The sequence below is a fragment of the Phodopus roborovskii genome, unplaced genomic scaffold (genome assembly GCF_943737965.1).
Source record: "Phodopus roborovskii unplaced genomic scaffold, PHOROB, whole genome shotgun sequence".
In the NCBI taxonomy this organism is placed as follows: domain Eukaryota; kingdom Metazoa; phylum Chordata; class Mammalia; order Rodentia; family Cricetidae; genus Phodopus; species Phodopus roborovskii.
Window position 1 is genome coordinate 423,082 of NW_026125986.1, and position 13,676 is coordinate 436,757.

The 13,676-nt window shown below is 40.9% G+C and overlaps 1 protein-coding gene across 1 annotated transcript in view; it reads right to left on the bottom strand.

Annotated features, from left to right (window-relative positions):
• Gprasp1 (G protein-coupled receptor associated sorting protein 1) overlaps window positions 1–12,812 on the bottom strand; it is a 52,147-nt gene extending 39,335 nt beyond the window's left edge. Inside the window, exon 1 of the mRNA XM_051179259.1 lies at window positions 9,457–12,812. Within this exon, the coding sequence (XP_051035216.1) occupies window positions 9,457–12,663 (3,207 nt within the window). The 5' untranslated portion in view covers window positions 12,664–12,812. The remainder of the gene's footprint in view (window positions 1–9,456) is intronic.
• Between the last annotated feature and the right edge of the window lie 864 nt (window positions 12,813–13,676).

A 13,676-nucleotide genomic window follows, 5' to 3' on the forward strand; every position in this document is an offset into this window, starting at 1 on the left:
GGGTGAAGTAAAAACTGGCCAATCATTTTGGAACTCATCAGCCCAAGGATGTGGCCAAGTGCCAGGTAGGTGCCTGATAAGGACTCAGCAGTCTGAAGGCAGGAAGGCTTGAAGCCGGAATCCGATGTACCGCGCAGGGAGTGCAGTATCTTAACTCACCCTTGGAAAATGTCCCAGACACTAAGGAAAAGAGTTACAATGAAAAAGGGCACCCTTCCAAATTGTAACCAGTGTGGGATGGTATTTCCAGTGAACGGGTGGATGGAACTGGACTGCTGATTCCTAATCAGGGTCCCCGAATGCCTCAGGCTGCCCCACAGAATCCCACAGTAGGCTGCCCCCGAGTTATCTAGAAGAGCCTGACCAAGTTAATCTTGTATACTGCCAATTCCTGTGCTTTGATTAGGAGTTTAGTCTACTTAATTATAATAATAGTAAAAGATATTGTTTTCATTTTGCTGTTTCCTTAATGCTCTACAGGTTTCCTTTTTCTTACCCTTGTTTTCTGCATTTTTTTCTTCACAGGCTCTGGTGCTCCTTCTTGTTTCCTTTTAGATCTGTCCTTTCTAGTTAAAACATAAATTATGCAAAGTTCTCTTAACAGTGTACCACTTAAGTGAAAACTTAATTTCAGTTGCTAACCCTTTGTTTTGTATATCACAAGTCAAACCTCTACCTGTTGCACAGCCATTAAACACATATTCTCTGACTGTTGTTTAAATTTGCAATGCCACAGATTACAATATTTGTCTATGTCCTTTGCTGAAGACTTTTTAAGAAGTCTGTACTACAACACATTTCATTTTTTTCAATTTTTTTTTATTTTATTTAATTTTATATCACAAAGTCCAATTAAATGAAAACAAACATTTATACACAATATTTGGGAATTTGGGCGTCTTTCTTTCCAAACTACTTCCTGCTGGTAAGGGGCGCTGTCTTGGGGGGATTCGAAGAAGATTCAGATATCCTGGCTGTAGTCTGTAGGGCTGTTTTGTCCAGCTGTTTTGAATGTAGGATCAGCTTGTACTCTGTTTTAGGCGGTCTGGCGTGATCAAACCACATTAGTCTGGAAGGAATTCACATCTTTTCATTTTCTAACACATTTCATTTTTATGTGCCTTGGTGTTGCTGCTTATGATACTTTCATTTCTCGCGAGAAAATTCAGTGGAAATAAACTGTTGTAGAATTATCTGGGAAAACCCATTTTCTCCTTCATCTTCCCAAAGACTGTTTTGATAGGTAAATTTTTGATTGACCATATTTCTCCTTCAGCAATTTGAATATGTCTTCTATTTCCTTACAATCAATGTAGTTCCTGCTGAGAGGTCCACTCACAATCTTATGGGACGCTCAATGTTATATGACAAGTCATCTTTATCTAGTGGCTTTCTAGTTTCTGTTTTTGACTTTAGACAAAAAAATCTCCTATTGCTTTCACTTGATTTATGTAGTTGGAGTAATTTACATGTCATTTCCCCCCTAGGATTTAGGAACTTTTCAGTCATTATTTTATCAAAGAAGTTATTTGTCCCTCTTCTTTTTCTTTGTAAGACACTGATAGTGCATATATCCATTTCCTTGATAAAATCCTACTAAGTCTCTCTTCACTTTGCTTTCTTTTCTTTTTGCCTCTCTGATGTCATGATTTCAAACATCATATCTTCACGTTTTCAGATTATGTCTTCTGCCTGCCTAAGCCTCCTGATAAATTTCTGTTGTGAACTTTCAGTTCAGGGATAGTATTTATTGACTCCATAATTTATTCTTGGTTCTTTGCTATAGTCATTTTTGATGACATTTACATTTTTCATTCATTCATTCCTTTCCTGATTAAATTTGTATTGTGACATCCCTCAGCTCATTGAATATATTTATGACAGTTACTTTATTTGCCAGATAATCACTGTTACTTTATGATTGCTTTATGTGGTTTATTTTTTCCCTTTGATTTGGGCTACGTTTCCATTTTTTGTATACCATGTAGTGTCTTACTGGGATTTGGACATTCATTTGAGAAAAATAAAAAGCAAATACCTCTCTTGTCTTTGTGCCCTGAGTATGTGCAAATGAAGATCTTTATCAATCAACCAGATTAGATGTTCCAGACCATCTCTGAGCTTTTGCTCCCTCTAGTGTCTACCTGTAGTACTGTATCTCTTGAATGCAGTGGTAATTTTCAGCAACTCCCACATTTTGTCTCCTGCCTGTCTACTCAAAAAGTGAGGGAGTTTCAAGTCAGGTAAGGGATAAAATAGTCCTTAGGCATCTGCCAAAGATGACAGAATATTAGGCACACTATCTATTCCTCTGTCCCCACTGGAGTCTTTTATGATGTTTCTTCTTAGCAGTACCTTGGTATGCTGTGTAGTGTGTTTGGCATGAAAAACACCATACATTGCCCCAAACCCTTATTTGAATCTTTTTCTTGCCCTTACAACTTCCTGGGTGCTCTTTATTCTCACCTATACTCTAGAGTTTAACAAAACTTAATGCAGTCTGTATCAGGGAGAACGATCTTGCTGACATACTCCACTGTTGAAAGTTAGTGTCTCAATAAATTATCTCTACCAGTTAGCTCTCTGCTATTGTCATATTTGTCTTTATATATCATGTACACACAAACATAAATATCCTTTTGATATGTCTGTATTTTAGATTATGAAACAACCAAGCCAAACAAAAACAGAATTACAAAATGCCAATAATAGGTTTTGCACAAATGTCTCTATGGATTCTTGTGGAGTACAGAGATGCTGTTGGATCACTTTGATCTGGAGTTACAGGCTGTGACTGTGATTTGTGAGCTGCCCAATGTGTTTTTCTGAAAGAACAGCAAACCTCTTAATGACTGAGCCATTGCTCTATTCCCAGGAAGGAACATTCTTATCTTGTTCTTTTGTTGTTGTTACTTTTGTATAATTAAAAATATTTTTTCCACACCATATATTCTGATTATGATTTCCTCTCCAAAATCTTCTCTTAAGTCCTCCCAACCCTCCATTCTCCCACCTGGGAAATAAACAGATAAATAAATACCAAACAATACTAAAACAAAATGAACAAATGGGTACAGAACTAAACAAAGAGTTCTCAAAAAATAAAAGAAATGGTTGAGAAACACTTTTAAAAAATTGAAAACATTTGTTTAATATCCTTAGTCATCACAAATGCAAGTCAAAACTACTTTGAGATTTTATGTTACAACAATAAAAGTGGCCAAAATCAATAAAAAAGAATAGTAGTTTGTGTTGGCAAGGATGTGGGCTAAGGGGAACACTTACCATTTACTTATATTACTGTAAACTTGTGTAGCCAATATGGAAAGCAAGGTGGTTAATCAGGAAAAGCTGAGAAAAGATCTACCTCAAAATCCAGCTGTGCAACTTTTGAGCATGTATCTAAAGGACTTTGCAATCTACTACAGTCACTTGTTGTCTTAGTCAGTATTCTATTGTTGTGAAGAGGCACCATGACCACAGAAACTCTAATAAAAGAAAGCTTTTAATCGGGACTGACTTACAGTTCAGAGATTTAGTCCATTGTCATCATGGCAGGAAGCACGACAGCAGGCAGGCAGGAGAGGTAGCTGAGAGTGGCTCTCTCAAGGAAGGAAGAATAGAATATATAGTATGGAAAGATGGGGTGTGATGGGAGAGTTAAATGGGGAAGAGAAGGAAAGGGCGGTAAAGCAGGCAATATGGGGAGGGGCAGCTAACATCAAAGGTCATTCCAGGGATCACGTAACAATCGTATATTGTTCTTGACCCTAGAGGAAAAGCTTTCAGCTTTCTCCTACTCAGCATGATGTTGGTTGTGGTTTTCTTACATATAGCCTTTGATATCTTCAAGTATGTTCCTTCTAAACCTTGTTTCTTCACAGCTGTTGTAATAAAGGAATGCCGCTATTCTATTTGTAATAGTAAGAAAATGGAATCAAGCTGGATGTCCATGAACTTACAGATAAAGCTGGTACCTATGCAAAATGGATTTTAAATTACTCTTTTAAATTATGTTATGTGCATATGTGTGTGGGTATAGACATCTGAGTGAAGATCATACCTGGATCTAGAATTGCAGGTGTTTGTGAACCAATTGATGTGTGTAACGGAAATTGAACTCAGTTTCTTTGGAAGAATAATGGTGCTCTTAACCACCTAGCCAACTCTCTAACTCCCCCGCCCCCATGAAATTTTACTCTGCAGTAAAGAAAAATAAAATTAACAGGAAAACAAATGGCCCACAAAAATAAACCACATGCTCTCTCTCATATGTGGATCCTGGCTTCTAGTTTTTATGTATGTATGTGGGAGTGAGTATGAATAAGGGCCAAGGAACTAGAAAAAGGCCCAAGAAATATACAGATGGGGCTTTAAACTAGGGGAGTTAGAAGAACATGTGTGATGTGACAATGGAAAGGGAATGGTGACAGTAGAAGGGTTAAGTGGGGAAGAAAGATAGAAGAAAGGAGGCTGTAGCATGAGGGTCAATCAAAACTAAGTACATATGAAAAAGCCATAAGGAAGCTTGTTAAATCCTAAACAACTTCCAGAAGCCATGATGTTATTAATAAGTAAAATTCCTGTGCCAGTGATGGGTGCTTCAGAATGAGTTGTTGGCCAGGGAAGCTCGTGCATCCTCCTTTAATACAGGCTATTGCCACTGTGGTTTGTTGACCATCGTAATTAGATGGTAAGAGCCTATTGCTGAAGACAATTAACCATTTGCAGGACATAGAAAAACCAAGTTGGAACGTAGCTGGAAAGGTCTCCCCTGCGTGCTACCTTTCATAGCTCTGGAAGGTGCTATGTAGATTGCTGAGATAAAATTGTCACTGACAATCTTACTTAGATGTTTACCCTACATTCTATACTGTTGATCTGCCAGGCAAGATAAGCCTACCCTGATGCAACAAGAAGTATGTTTGTTATGGGGTAGCCAGATGCTTTCTGGCTGGATTTGAGGACTGCTTCACAGGTGGGAATTCAGTTAGTATTGTGAACCTGGTCAAAAGCCTGTAACTGAGGAGAGCATAAGCCCTGGAGGACAATCTACTGTTATTTTTTTGCTAAGTGGACATGATATGCCTGTCAAAATGCCTTCTAAATATTTGTTTCTGTAGTTTGTATTTTTGTTTTCCTATTGTTGTTGCCTCTTTTTTTTTTTTTTTTTTTTTTTTAATTCAGAGACAGGGTTTCTCTATGTAGCCTTGGCTGTCATGTGTAGGCTCTATGACCTGGAAGCTACTCATAAATAACCACACTGAGACTTAATATTAATTATAGAGGCTTGGTCAACAGCTCAGGCTTGTTACTAGCTCTTACATTTTAAATTAACCCGTATTTCTTATCTACCCTCTGCCAAGTGGCGGTACCTTCTTTCAACACAGCACTTTCATCTTGCTTCTCTCTGCATCTGCTGGAGACTCCTGAGACTCCCCCCTTCTTCCTCCCAGTTCTCCCTGTGTCTGGCTATCCCACCTATATAACTAGTCAGCTTTTTTATTAAAACAATCACAAGATGCCTTGGTAAAGGCACATCTTCACAGTGTACAAAAGGATTATTCCATATAAGTCTTGGAACTTGCTTTGTAGATCAGGCTGGCCTCAAACTCACAGAAATCCAACTGACTCTGCCTCCTGAGTGCTGGGATTAAATGTGTATGTGCCACCACTGCCTGCCTAGGTAGTCAAGACTGACCTTGAACTACTATTGCTCCTTCTAACCCTCCAAAGTGCACGCCCATGTATTAGTTTTGTGTCAGTTATGTTCAGAGAGGTGTAGAGAGTGAGTGAAGTCCTGAGTGAATGTGTATTGTTGACATGGGCATGGCCATGCCCAACGACCCCAATGCCTCAATGCCGTGAAAGTGGCAAAGCCTTCCCTGGGTGTGGCTTGGATGGATGATGGCAAAGTTTTTCTCTGGTCTGAGTGTGAATGTTGAGTGTGTGCAGAAAATGTCCACTGCAACTTTCTCCCATAGATGTTTACCTCCCTTACAGAGACTGCTGTTGCCAAGATTAGCTAAACTTTGTTCAGTTATATACAATAATCCCAACTCCTTGTTTTTCTGCACGTAATAGCTCCACCTCCTGATTTAGCTGTATTTGACAATTCTGCCTTCCTATTCAACTGTAATAAACACATCAAGCTTCTGGGGTGCTGTAGCTTCTCCATCAGAAAAGCACAACCCACCTGATTCCAACTTTTCTGTATTCATGTTTGTCCTTTCTTTACATCCTCACCACTCCAGTCAAGTCCCTTGAGCCTTGCAGAGCCCATCAACTTCTTTTTGCACTGGGCAACAATTACTGCAGAAACACATAACTGGTTACAATGCTGAGAATGTCACTGTTGAATGTCCGTCTCTAAATGGGACATTTATGTCACCTCATCCAAAGCTCAGGAAATACGGTATAAAAGGGGACAAGAATGTAAGAGCTGGAGGAAGGGATGTTGTGAAATGCTGTCTTCTGGGCAAGACAGGACTATTACACCCTGCAACTCTCAGAAGCTGTGGTTATTTGCACAAGATTGGGCCTTTGACATTTTATTGTAGAAGGGTGTTCCTACTAAGGCCTTGCCATTCCCTGAGGATTTACTCGATTAATAGTTGCTTGATGAAGAAACTAATACACTCCCATGACTGTCTGAGGTTCTATAGCCAGTTAATAGTTGCTGGGGCCAAGAGAAGCTTTTTTATCCATGGCATAACCAAGAAAACTTGACCATGCTCCCATAAATAACTTTAAACTCAGTGGGTCATCAGAAAATAAAAATGAACTTAAAAGGCAGGCGTGGCCAACTGCTTAAAAGGAAGGGCTCACTGGAAGTGGGAGTGGAAGAAGAGTAATGGGGTTTAATATGATCAAAATATATTATACATATGTATGCAAATATCATTAGGAAGCCCATTATTCTGTATATGCCAATAAAATATTTAAAATGCTATATATTCCCCATATGTTATATATTTCCCCTTATGTTCCTCTTATGAGCCTATGCTACAACCTTTGTGAATTAATGATACTTTGTGTGGAACTGGAGGAGTAAATCAGTCTTGTTTATCATGCATGAAGGAAGGTTCAACCCCAGTGCTGCCTGAATCTGAGTACAGCCACCTGTAATTACAGCATTAGAAGTTCAAATGGAATCCCAGGTATATACCAAGTTTGAAGCTAGCCTGGGCTACAAAACACCCTGTCTCCAAAAACAACAATAAAAATGTGTGGAATGAATTAATAAACTGTCAGTTTTACAGATAATTTTATGCTTTTATTGACAACCCAGATCTGAATTGTGTCATTATTCTTTTGATGTTTTGTATGTGTAACTGTAGAATTTTCATAAACAAATAACATACTTTGACTAAATTTACTCCACCTACATTTATTTTTTAAATGTAATAATTCTTAATTTATTTAAAATCTTTTTTCATACAACTCACCCTAGATGCTCTCATTATTTCCATGTGCACAATTCTTTACAAATTATTAAAAGGGTATGGCTTACTGCATTTTAAAATCAGTGGTTTAACACTTTACTTCATGTGCTGTGCATGTGGTGTATGTACGTGTGTTCATGTGCAGAGGCCAGAGGACTATATCAAATTTCTTCCTCTACTGCAATCATTTTTGAGACAGGGTCTCTTACAAAACCTCAAGTTCACATATTGGCTAGCCTGGTTGGCCAGAAAGCCCCTGAGGCCTTCCTGTCTCAGCTCCTGAACACGATTAGAAACATGCATGAACATCTCTGTATTTTTACATGGGTGATAGGTGTCCTAACTGAGGACATTAGGCTTGCCTAGCAAGCACTTTATACTGAGCCATCTCCCCAGCCCTAATGCTACCTGACAATGTCTTATCAAGTGATATTAAAACCATCATGATGTAATTATTCTTTTGACTAAATTAAAATTTTGTACTTTTTGCTGCACTGATTGTATTTTGAACATAGTATTTTGAATAGCAAAGTTCAACTTGCTCTTCAAAACTTACCTGATTTTCAATATATTTCTCCAATTTATATGCCTCCAATCTAATCCAGGAAGTTTGATATATAAATACAGAAGCACTTTTTCCTACCCCATGATTTTCTCCTTATCATAAGTTGAATTAGAGCATATGTTAAAATGAGTCCTCTCGGAAGTATGCTCCAAATTGAAGTCCATTCTAACCTTTGAGATTTAATGATGAGAAGAAGCTTTTGTAGCAAGCATGTTACTCATATATTATTTGTGTGAATGTTCATGTGGCATCATTGCATCTGTTATTTTATAGTAAAGGGTAAATTTCTGCTAGCTTTAACATATAACTTTATTGGAGCACAAGACTCAAATAGATACACATGGGCACAACAATTAGAAGGGTATCTTATTTACAATGGCTCAGTTCACTTTAAACTCACATATTGAACAGCACAACCAACAAAACAAGTATCACCAACAAACGTGTTTTCAGTTGTATATTCATTTGGCATCAAGAAAATGATACACTTACACAGAGTTGGATAAAATTATCACCAGCATTAAAGAGGTACACTGAAACACAATTAGCTGTGAAACCAAAGCATTACTTGAGGGCCATATGACTCAGGAACACAAGGACAATCATAGGCAAATGGTTAAGCATATTAAATGGTTTTGTTCTGCTTCAGGGTGATTTTTAAATGTCAGTTTTGCGTTTTAGTGTTTTAGCAAAGTTTTCAATCTCATGGAAAGCAGAAATAAGTGGTTCAAGATTCACCACCACATCATCATCATCGTCATCATCAGCAGCAAACAGGGCTTCTTTCTGTACATTTTTGCTAATCTTGTCAAATATCGCAAGAACAATTTGAATATTGTCATTTGAGTCCTCCTTACTAAAGAGGGTCATAAATTCAGACATGGATTCAGTAGCAAGCAGTCGTTTTGTCATCACGAGATTTTCAGACAAATTCAGTAGCAATTTCAGAACATGAAACCTTGTTTTGGTATTGCCTGAACTCAGTAAGTAGAAAAACCCAGTCAAATAATTGCCAACCACTTTGTGGTAGTCAGAAGTAGCACTGAGGTGTGTAATCATTGTCAATCCAGACAACTGATCAGGGGAATCCAAGTCATAATCAAAGGTATCCTCACAAACCTGACAGACATATGTCTCAATCATGTTTAGATCTGGATAAGGCGGAGCCATGCTAACCATATCCTCCAAAAACCTTGTCCTAACTCGGGAGGACGGATAGTTAAGCAAGGCTTCGATAAGTGAGATGACACCCGAGTTTCTAATGAAATCTCGGGTAAACTGAGAAGCGCTTCTCATGCCCATTGCAATTTTAGATATTTCATGAATAAAAGGGTCTCGGTTTCTGTCCATCAATAAAAGAAGTTCCTCAAACTCCTCAGAACCAATTTGAAGCTCACACTGTATGCAGCTACAGGACCAGCTCTCAGGCTGCACACTTTCCCTGACCTTAAGATGCTCTCGAATTTCCTGGACTGATCGGTAAGAGGGATCATACTGAAATGGGAACTCATTTTCAGACTGACATGAAGATTCCTCCTCTCCTTCTTGCTTAGGTTTTCCCCCAAACATTTCAGCAAATAGACATGCAGCTTCTTTTGGAAACCTGAAGGGGCTTATGGATGGGAAGCCAGCCTTTCCCCATGGACCAGGCTTAAACTGAACAGTGACCTCATCCCAGCTCTGGGGTCTGCGGGAAGGATCAGGTTCCTGCTCAGCTGAAGACTTAGGCTTGCAAATGGCCTTGAATACAGGAGTAGGATTTGATTCAAAACTAGTTTCATCTCCTTCCCAGAACCAGGATCCCACTATGTTTTCAGCTTCTGCATTAGATTCACGGTTATCTCCACTGCTGGTCTTGTTAATCACCTCACCTTTTGCATTTGACCCAAGTTTAACATTTGACCCTTTCTCATTTTCTGGATTGGACTCACTGGCAATCACATTCTTTTCACCCCTAACCTCTGACTTGGACACACGGTTTACTCCTGCATTGTCCTTTTTTGCAGCCCAGATCAAAGACTGAAAAATCGCCTCCTCTTCAGTTTCTGACCCAGTTTCGACTGTATGCGACCCAGCTCCTATTTTGGCTTCTTCGGTCCAGAACCATGAACCAATAATTTCCTCCTCCTTAATTCCAGGAGTAGACTCAAAAGTGCCCCTTCTCATTGCCTCTAGACTAGCCTCTTCCTTGCCCCAGAGCCAGGATCCAACTGTATCTTCCTCTTCAGATGTTACCTTGTTCTCTTCATTCATCTCAGTAGCTGGCTTAAATCTGTCCTCATCCCCAGCCCAAAACCAAGAGCCAATGATGTCTTCCTCTTCAGCTTCTGGCTTGGATTCCTCTCTGTTGGCAGCCTGTACAATAGTTTCTTCATTTTCCTTCCAGAACCAAGAATTGAGTATGTTGTCCTCTAAAGTTGGTAGCTTGATCTCTTCTCCGGTCTCATTATCTATATTTCCCTCTTCTGCAGCCCATAACCAGGACCCTGCAATGGCCTCTGACCTTGGATAATTATTGGACCAGAGCCATGAATCAACAGTGTTCTCTTGCTCTCTCAGAGTAGACTTCAAGCTTACTCTATTGGCAGGACACAAACTGGGTTCTTTTGCCCAGAGGCCAGACCTTTTATTATTTTCCTCTGCTTCTGCCATAGGCTTGTATCTGGCACCAGCTGCATACTTCATATTGGTTTGTTCTCTGGCCCCAAACCAAGGAGATATAATGGGTTCTTCCTCATCCTCCAGGCTAGACCTACTGTTAACTTCAGCCTCTGCATTAGTGTCTACTTTAGCCCAGAACCAGGGCCCAATTATGGGTTCCTCCTCAGCTCCTGCCATGATGTCAGAGCAAGGTTCAGTCCCTAAATCCACATGTGCCTGTTTTTCAGACCAAAACCAAGGCACAAAGATTGTCCCTTTTGTAGATGCTGGCCTGGTCTGCTCTTCAACCTCAGCCTCTGTATTGACTTCTCCAGCCCAGAACCATGAATCAGTAACTTCTTTGTCCCCACACTTTGGCATCTTCTCACAACTGACTCCAACAGATCTCATGCTGTTCTCCCCAATGCCCCAGAACCAAGATCCAAAAATGGACTCATCATCAGCCTGTAAGTTGACATCTTCATCATCAGCCCAGAACCAGGAGCCAACAATGTTCTTTTCCTCCTTATTAGCTACAGGCACAGACTTAGAGGTAGCCTTAAGCCCGTTTTCCATACTGGTCTTCTTTCCAGAACCTAAAGAAAAACTACTAACTTGTTCCTCCTTAGCCCTTGGTCTGGATTTACAACAGGTCTCAGAGTCCACACTGGCTTCTTCTTCACTCCAGAACCAATCTCCAACAAATGGCTCCTCCTCTACAAGTAGGCTAGACTTGGTGCTTATCCTATCTACCATCCTGGACTCCTGGGTATCCCAGAACCAAGCCCCAATGAAGACTTCTTCCTCTGCCCTGGCTTCTTGTTTGGTACTTGCTCTGGTCTTAGTTTTGACTTCTTCCTTTGGCACTGCTCTGGTTTTGGGCTCTTTCTTTGGCTTCGACTTTGAATAAGCACTAGCCTTATCTTCATGGAAGGACCAGGACTCTTTTTTATTTTTATCTACAGATCCAGATAGGCCATCACTGCAAGCCTCTCGCTTGGCCTGGTGCCTGGCCCTCATATTGACCCCTTTCCTGGCTCTGGGTTTGGATCTAGATTTGGCATCTTCTCCAGACCAGAACGTAGGTTTTGTATGATTTTCACAGTCAGACCCAGAAGTGGATTCAACACGGACTTCTTTCTTAGGCCTAAACCAGGACCTATTATTGGGTTCTTCTCTGGGCCTAGACCAGACTTTGGGCTTCTCTTTGGCCCAGAACCAGGGAGTCTTAGCAGACTCCTCTTCAGAATCAGAACTAGAAATATTATAGAGCTCTTGTTTGGTTTTGTGCCTAGACATGGTGTTTGCCTCTTGTTTGGCCATGTGTCTGAACCTGGTATTATTGGGCTTCATGTTTTTCCTAGGACGAAATCTTGTATTACTTTCATCCCTATTCCAGAAAGTGGAACTTCCTGAGGGTTTGTCTGCCCATCTGAAATCAGAATTCTCATAGGCCTCTCCTTTGGGGGTAGGCCTGGAACGGTACCAGGACCCCATATTGGTTCCCTCATCTGCACCAAAGGAAGGCTGGTATCCTGCTTGAGAATTAGCCTTTTTGGGAAAACTCTCGGCGTCCATATTACCATGTTCTCTATCTACAGAGAGGCACTTCGCTTGAGCAATCACCCCAGAATCAGTATTGACCAGTGGAGAGTCAGCAGGACTGATCTGACTTTGCTTGCCCATCTTTGACATGGGCTCTGCCCGAAACCTATTTGGAGCCCAGACTTGGGCATCATTCTTTGATCGTGAAATAGGGATTGCCTTGGGTTTGCATTTAGCATATGCCCCACCTGGTAAACTGGCCTCACTCTTAGGTCTGGGTGCAGGAGTACTCTTAGGCCTAACTTTGGGCCTTGCTCCAGTCATAACCTGTGTTCTAACCTTGGGTCTGACCACCAATGGGGCTTCACTCTCTCCCTCAGCAGCATTGGTATTGGTATTGGCATTCTCATCCCCAGGCTTACTTTCAGCCTTTGCCTGGGTACCAGGCTCGATCTCTGCCCTAGTCATAGTATATGTTAGATAAAGCCCCGATGTATACCAATTAACAACAGTAAACCTTCACTGTAGAGTTGTTACAGGGTTGATCTTCACAACACTCTTTGGTAAGATAGGCTAAGAGATCTAAAAGAATTAGACCAGAGTGACAAGCCAGCACTCAAGGAGGCTCCTACCCAAGCAGTCTCAGTCAATAACAGAGTGCAGAAGAGGTGAGGCCAAGCCGGAGGAAGATGGACAAATCCTAGGTGGGTGCAGATCTCTTGACTGCACTGGTCAGCAGCAACCCAGCAACACCAAGCAGCTACTGCAGGTGATCTAGGAAGAGAAAAAAGAGGAAATCAGTCTCATACAATTCTGCTGCCTTCCACAGCAGCCACACAGAGACACTGATGCATAAGTCTGAGTGGAAGAGCTCAGCTATGAGAAAACCTCTACGTTCCTTTTGCCTGAAGGAAAACAGGTGCAGGCTTCAGGAGACAGCATGTACACACACTGGAAATGGAGAAAGAGGGGATCCCCCAAATCTCACAACAGTCATTCTGAGTGATCCCTACTACCCCATCTAAAAGGGAAACCTTCCCATACCAACCTTCGCCGATGTGGTGCGATTCCCTCCTTTTTATTTGTTCAAGTGATGTTAAGACCAACAGCTGGCGATGGGGAGTCCTACAAATGCATATAAGAAAAGGAGACTTAGTGCCTGCTTCATAGGCACACATCCCCAACCCCAAACAAACAACAAGAAATCTACGCCTGCTTTCTGTCTAACGTTTCTGTCCCCAGTCCCAGCTCTTGTCCTGTGGATCACAGACTAACTCATATCTATCTCCGTGAAAGAGAATAAAGGATGTTTTGGTAGTGAGCAAACTTAGGTGACAGTAAAGACATCGGCCACCCTCTAGGGTTAGACCAGTCTGCATTTGACACCTCAGTACCTGGCTCCAGAGATCTGAGACAGTCTCCTCGATGCCTTCCTTCCTTTCTCTCAGAAATGACCAGCCTTAAAGCAGGCCTGTGGACAA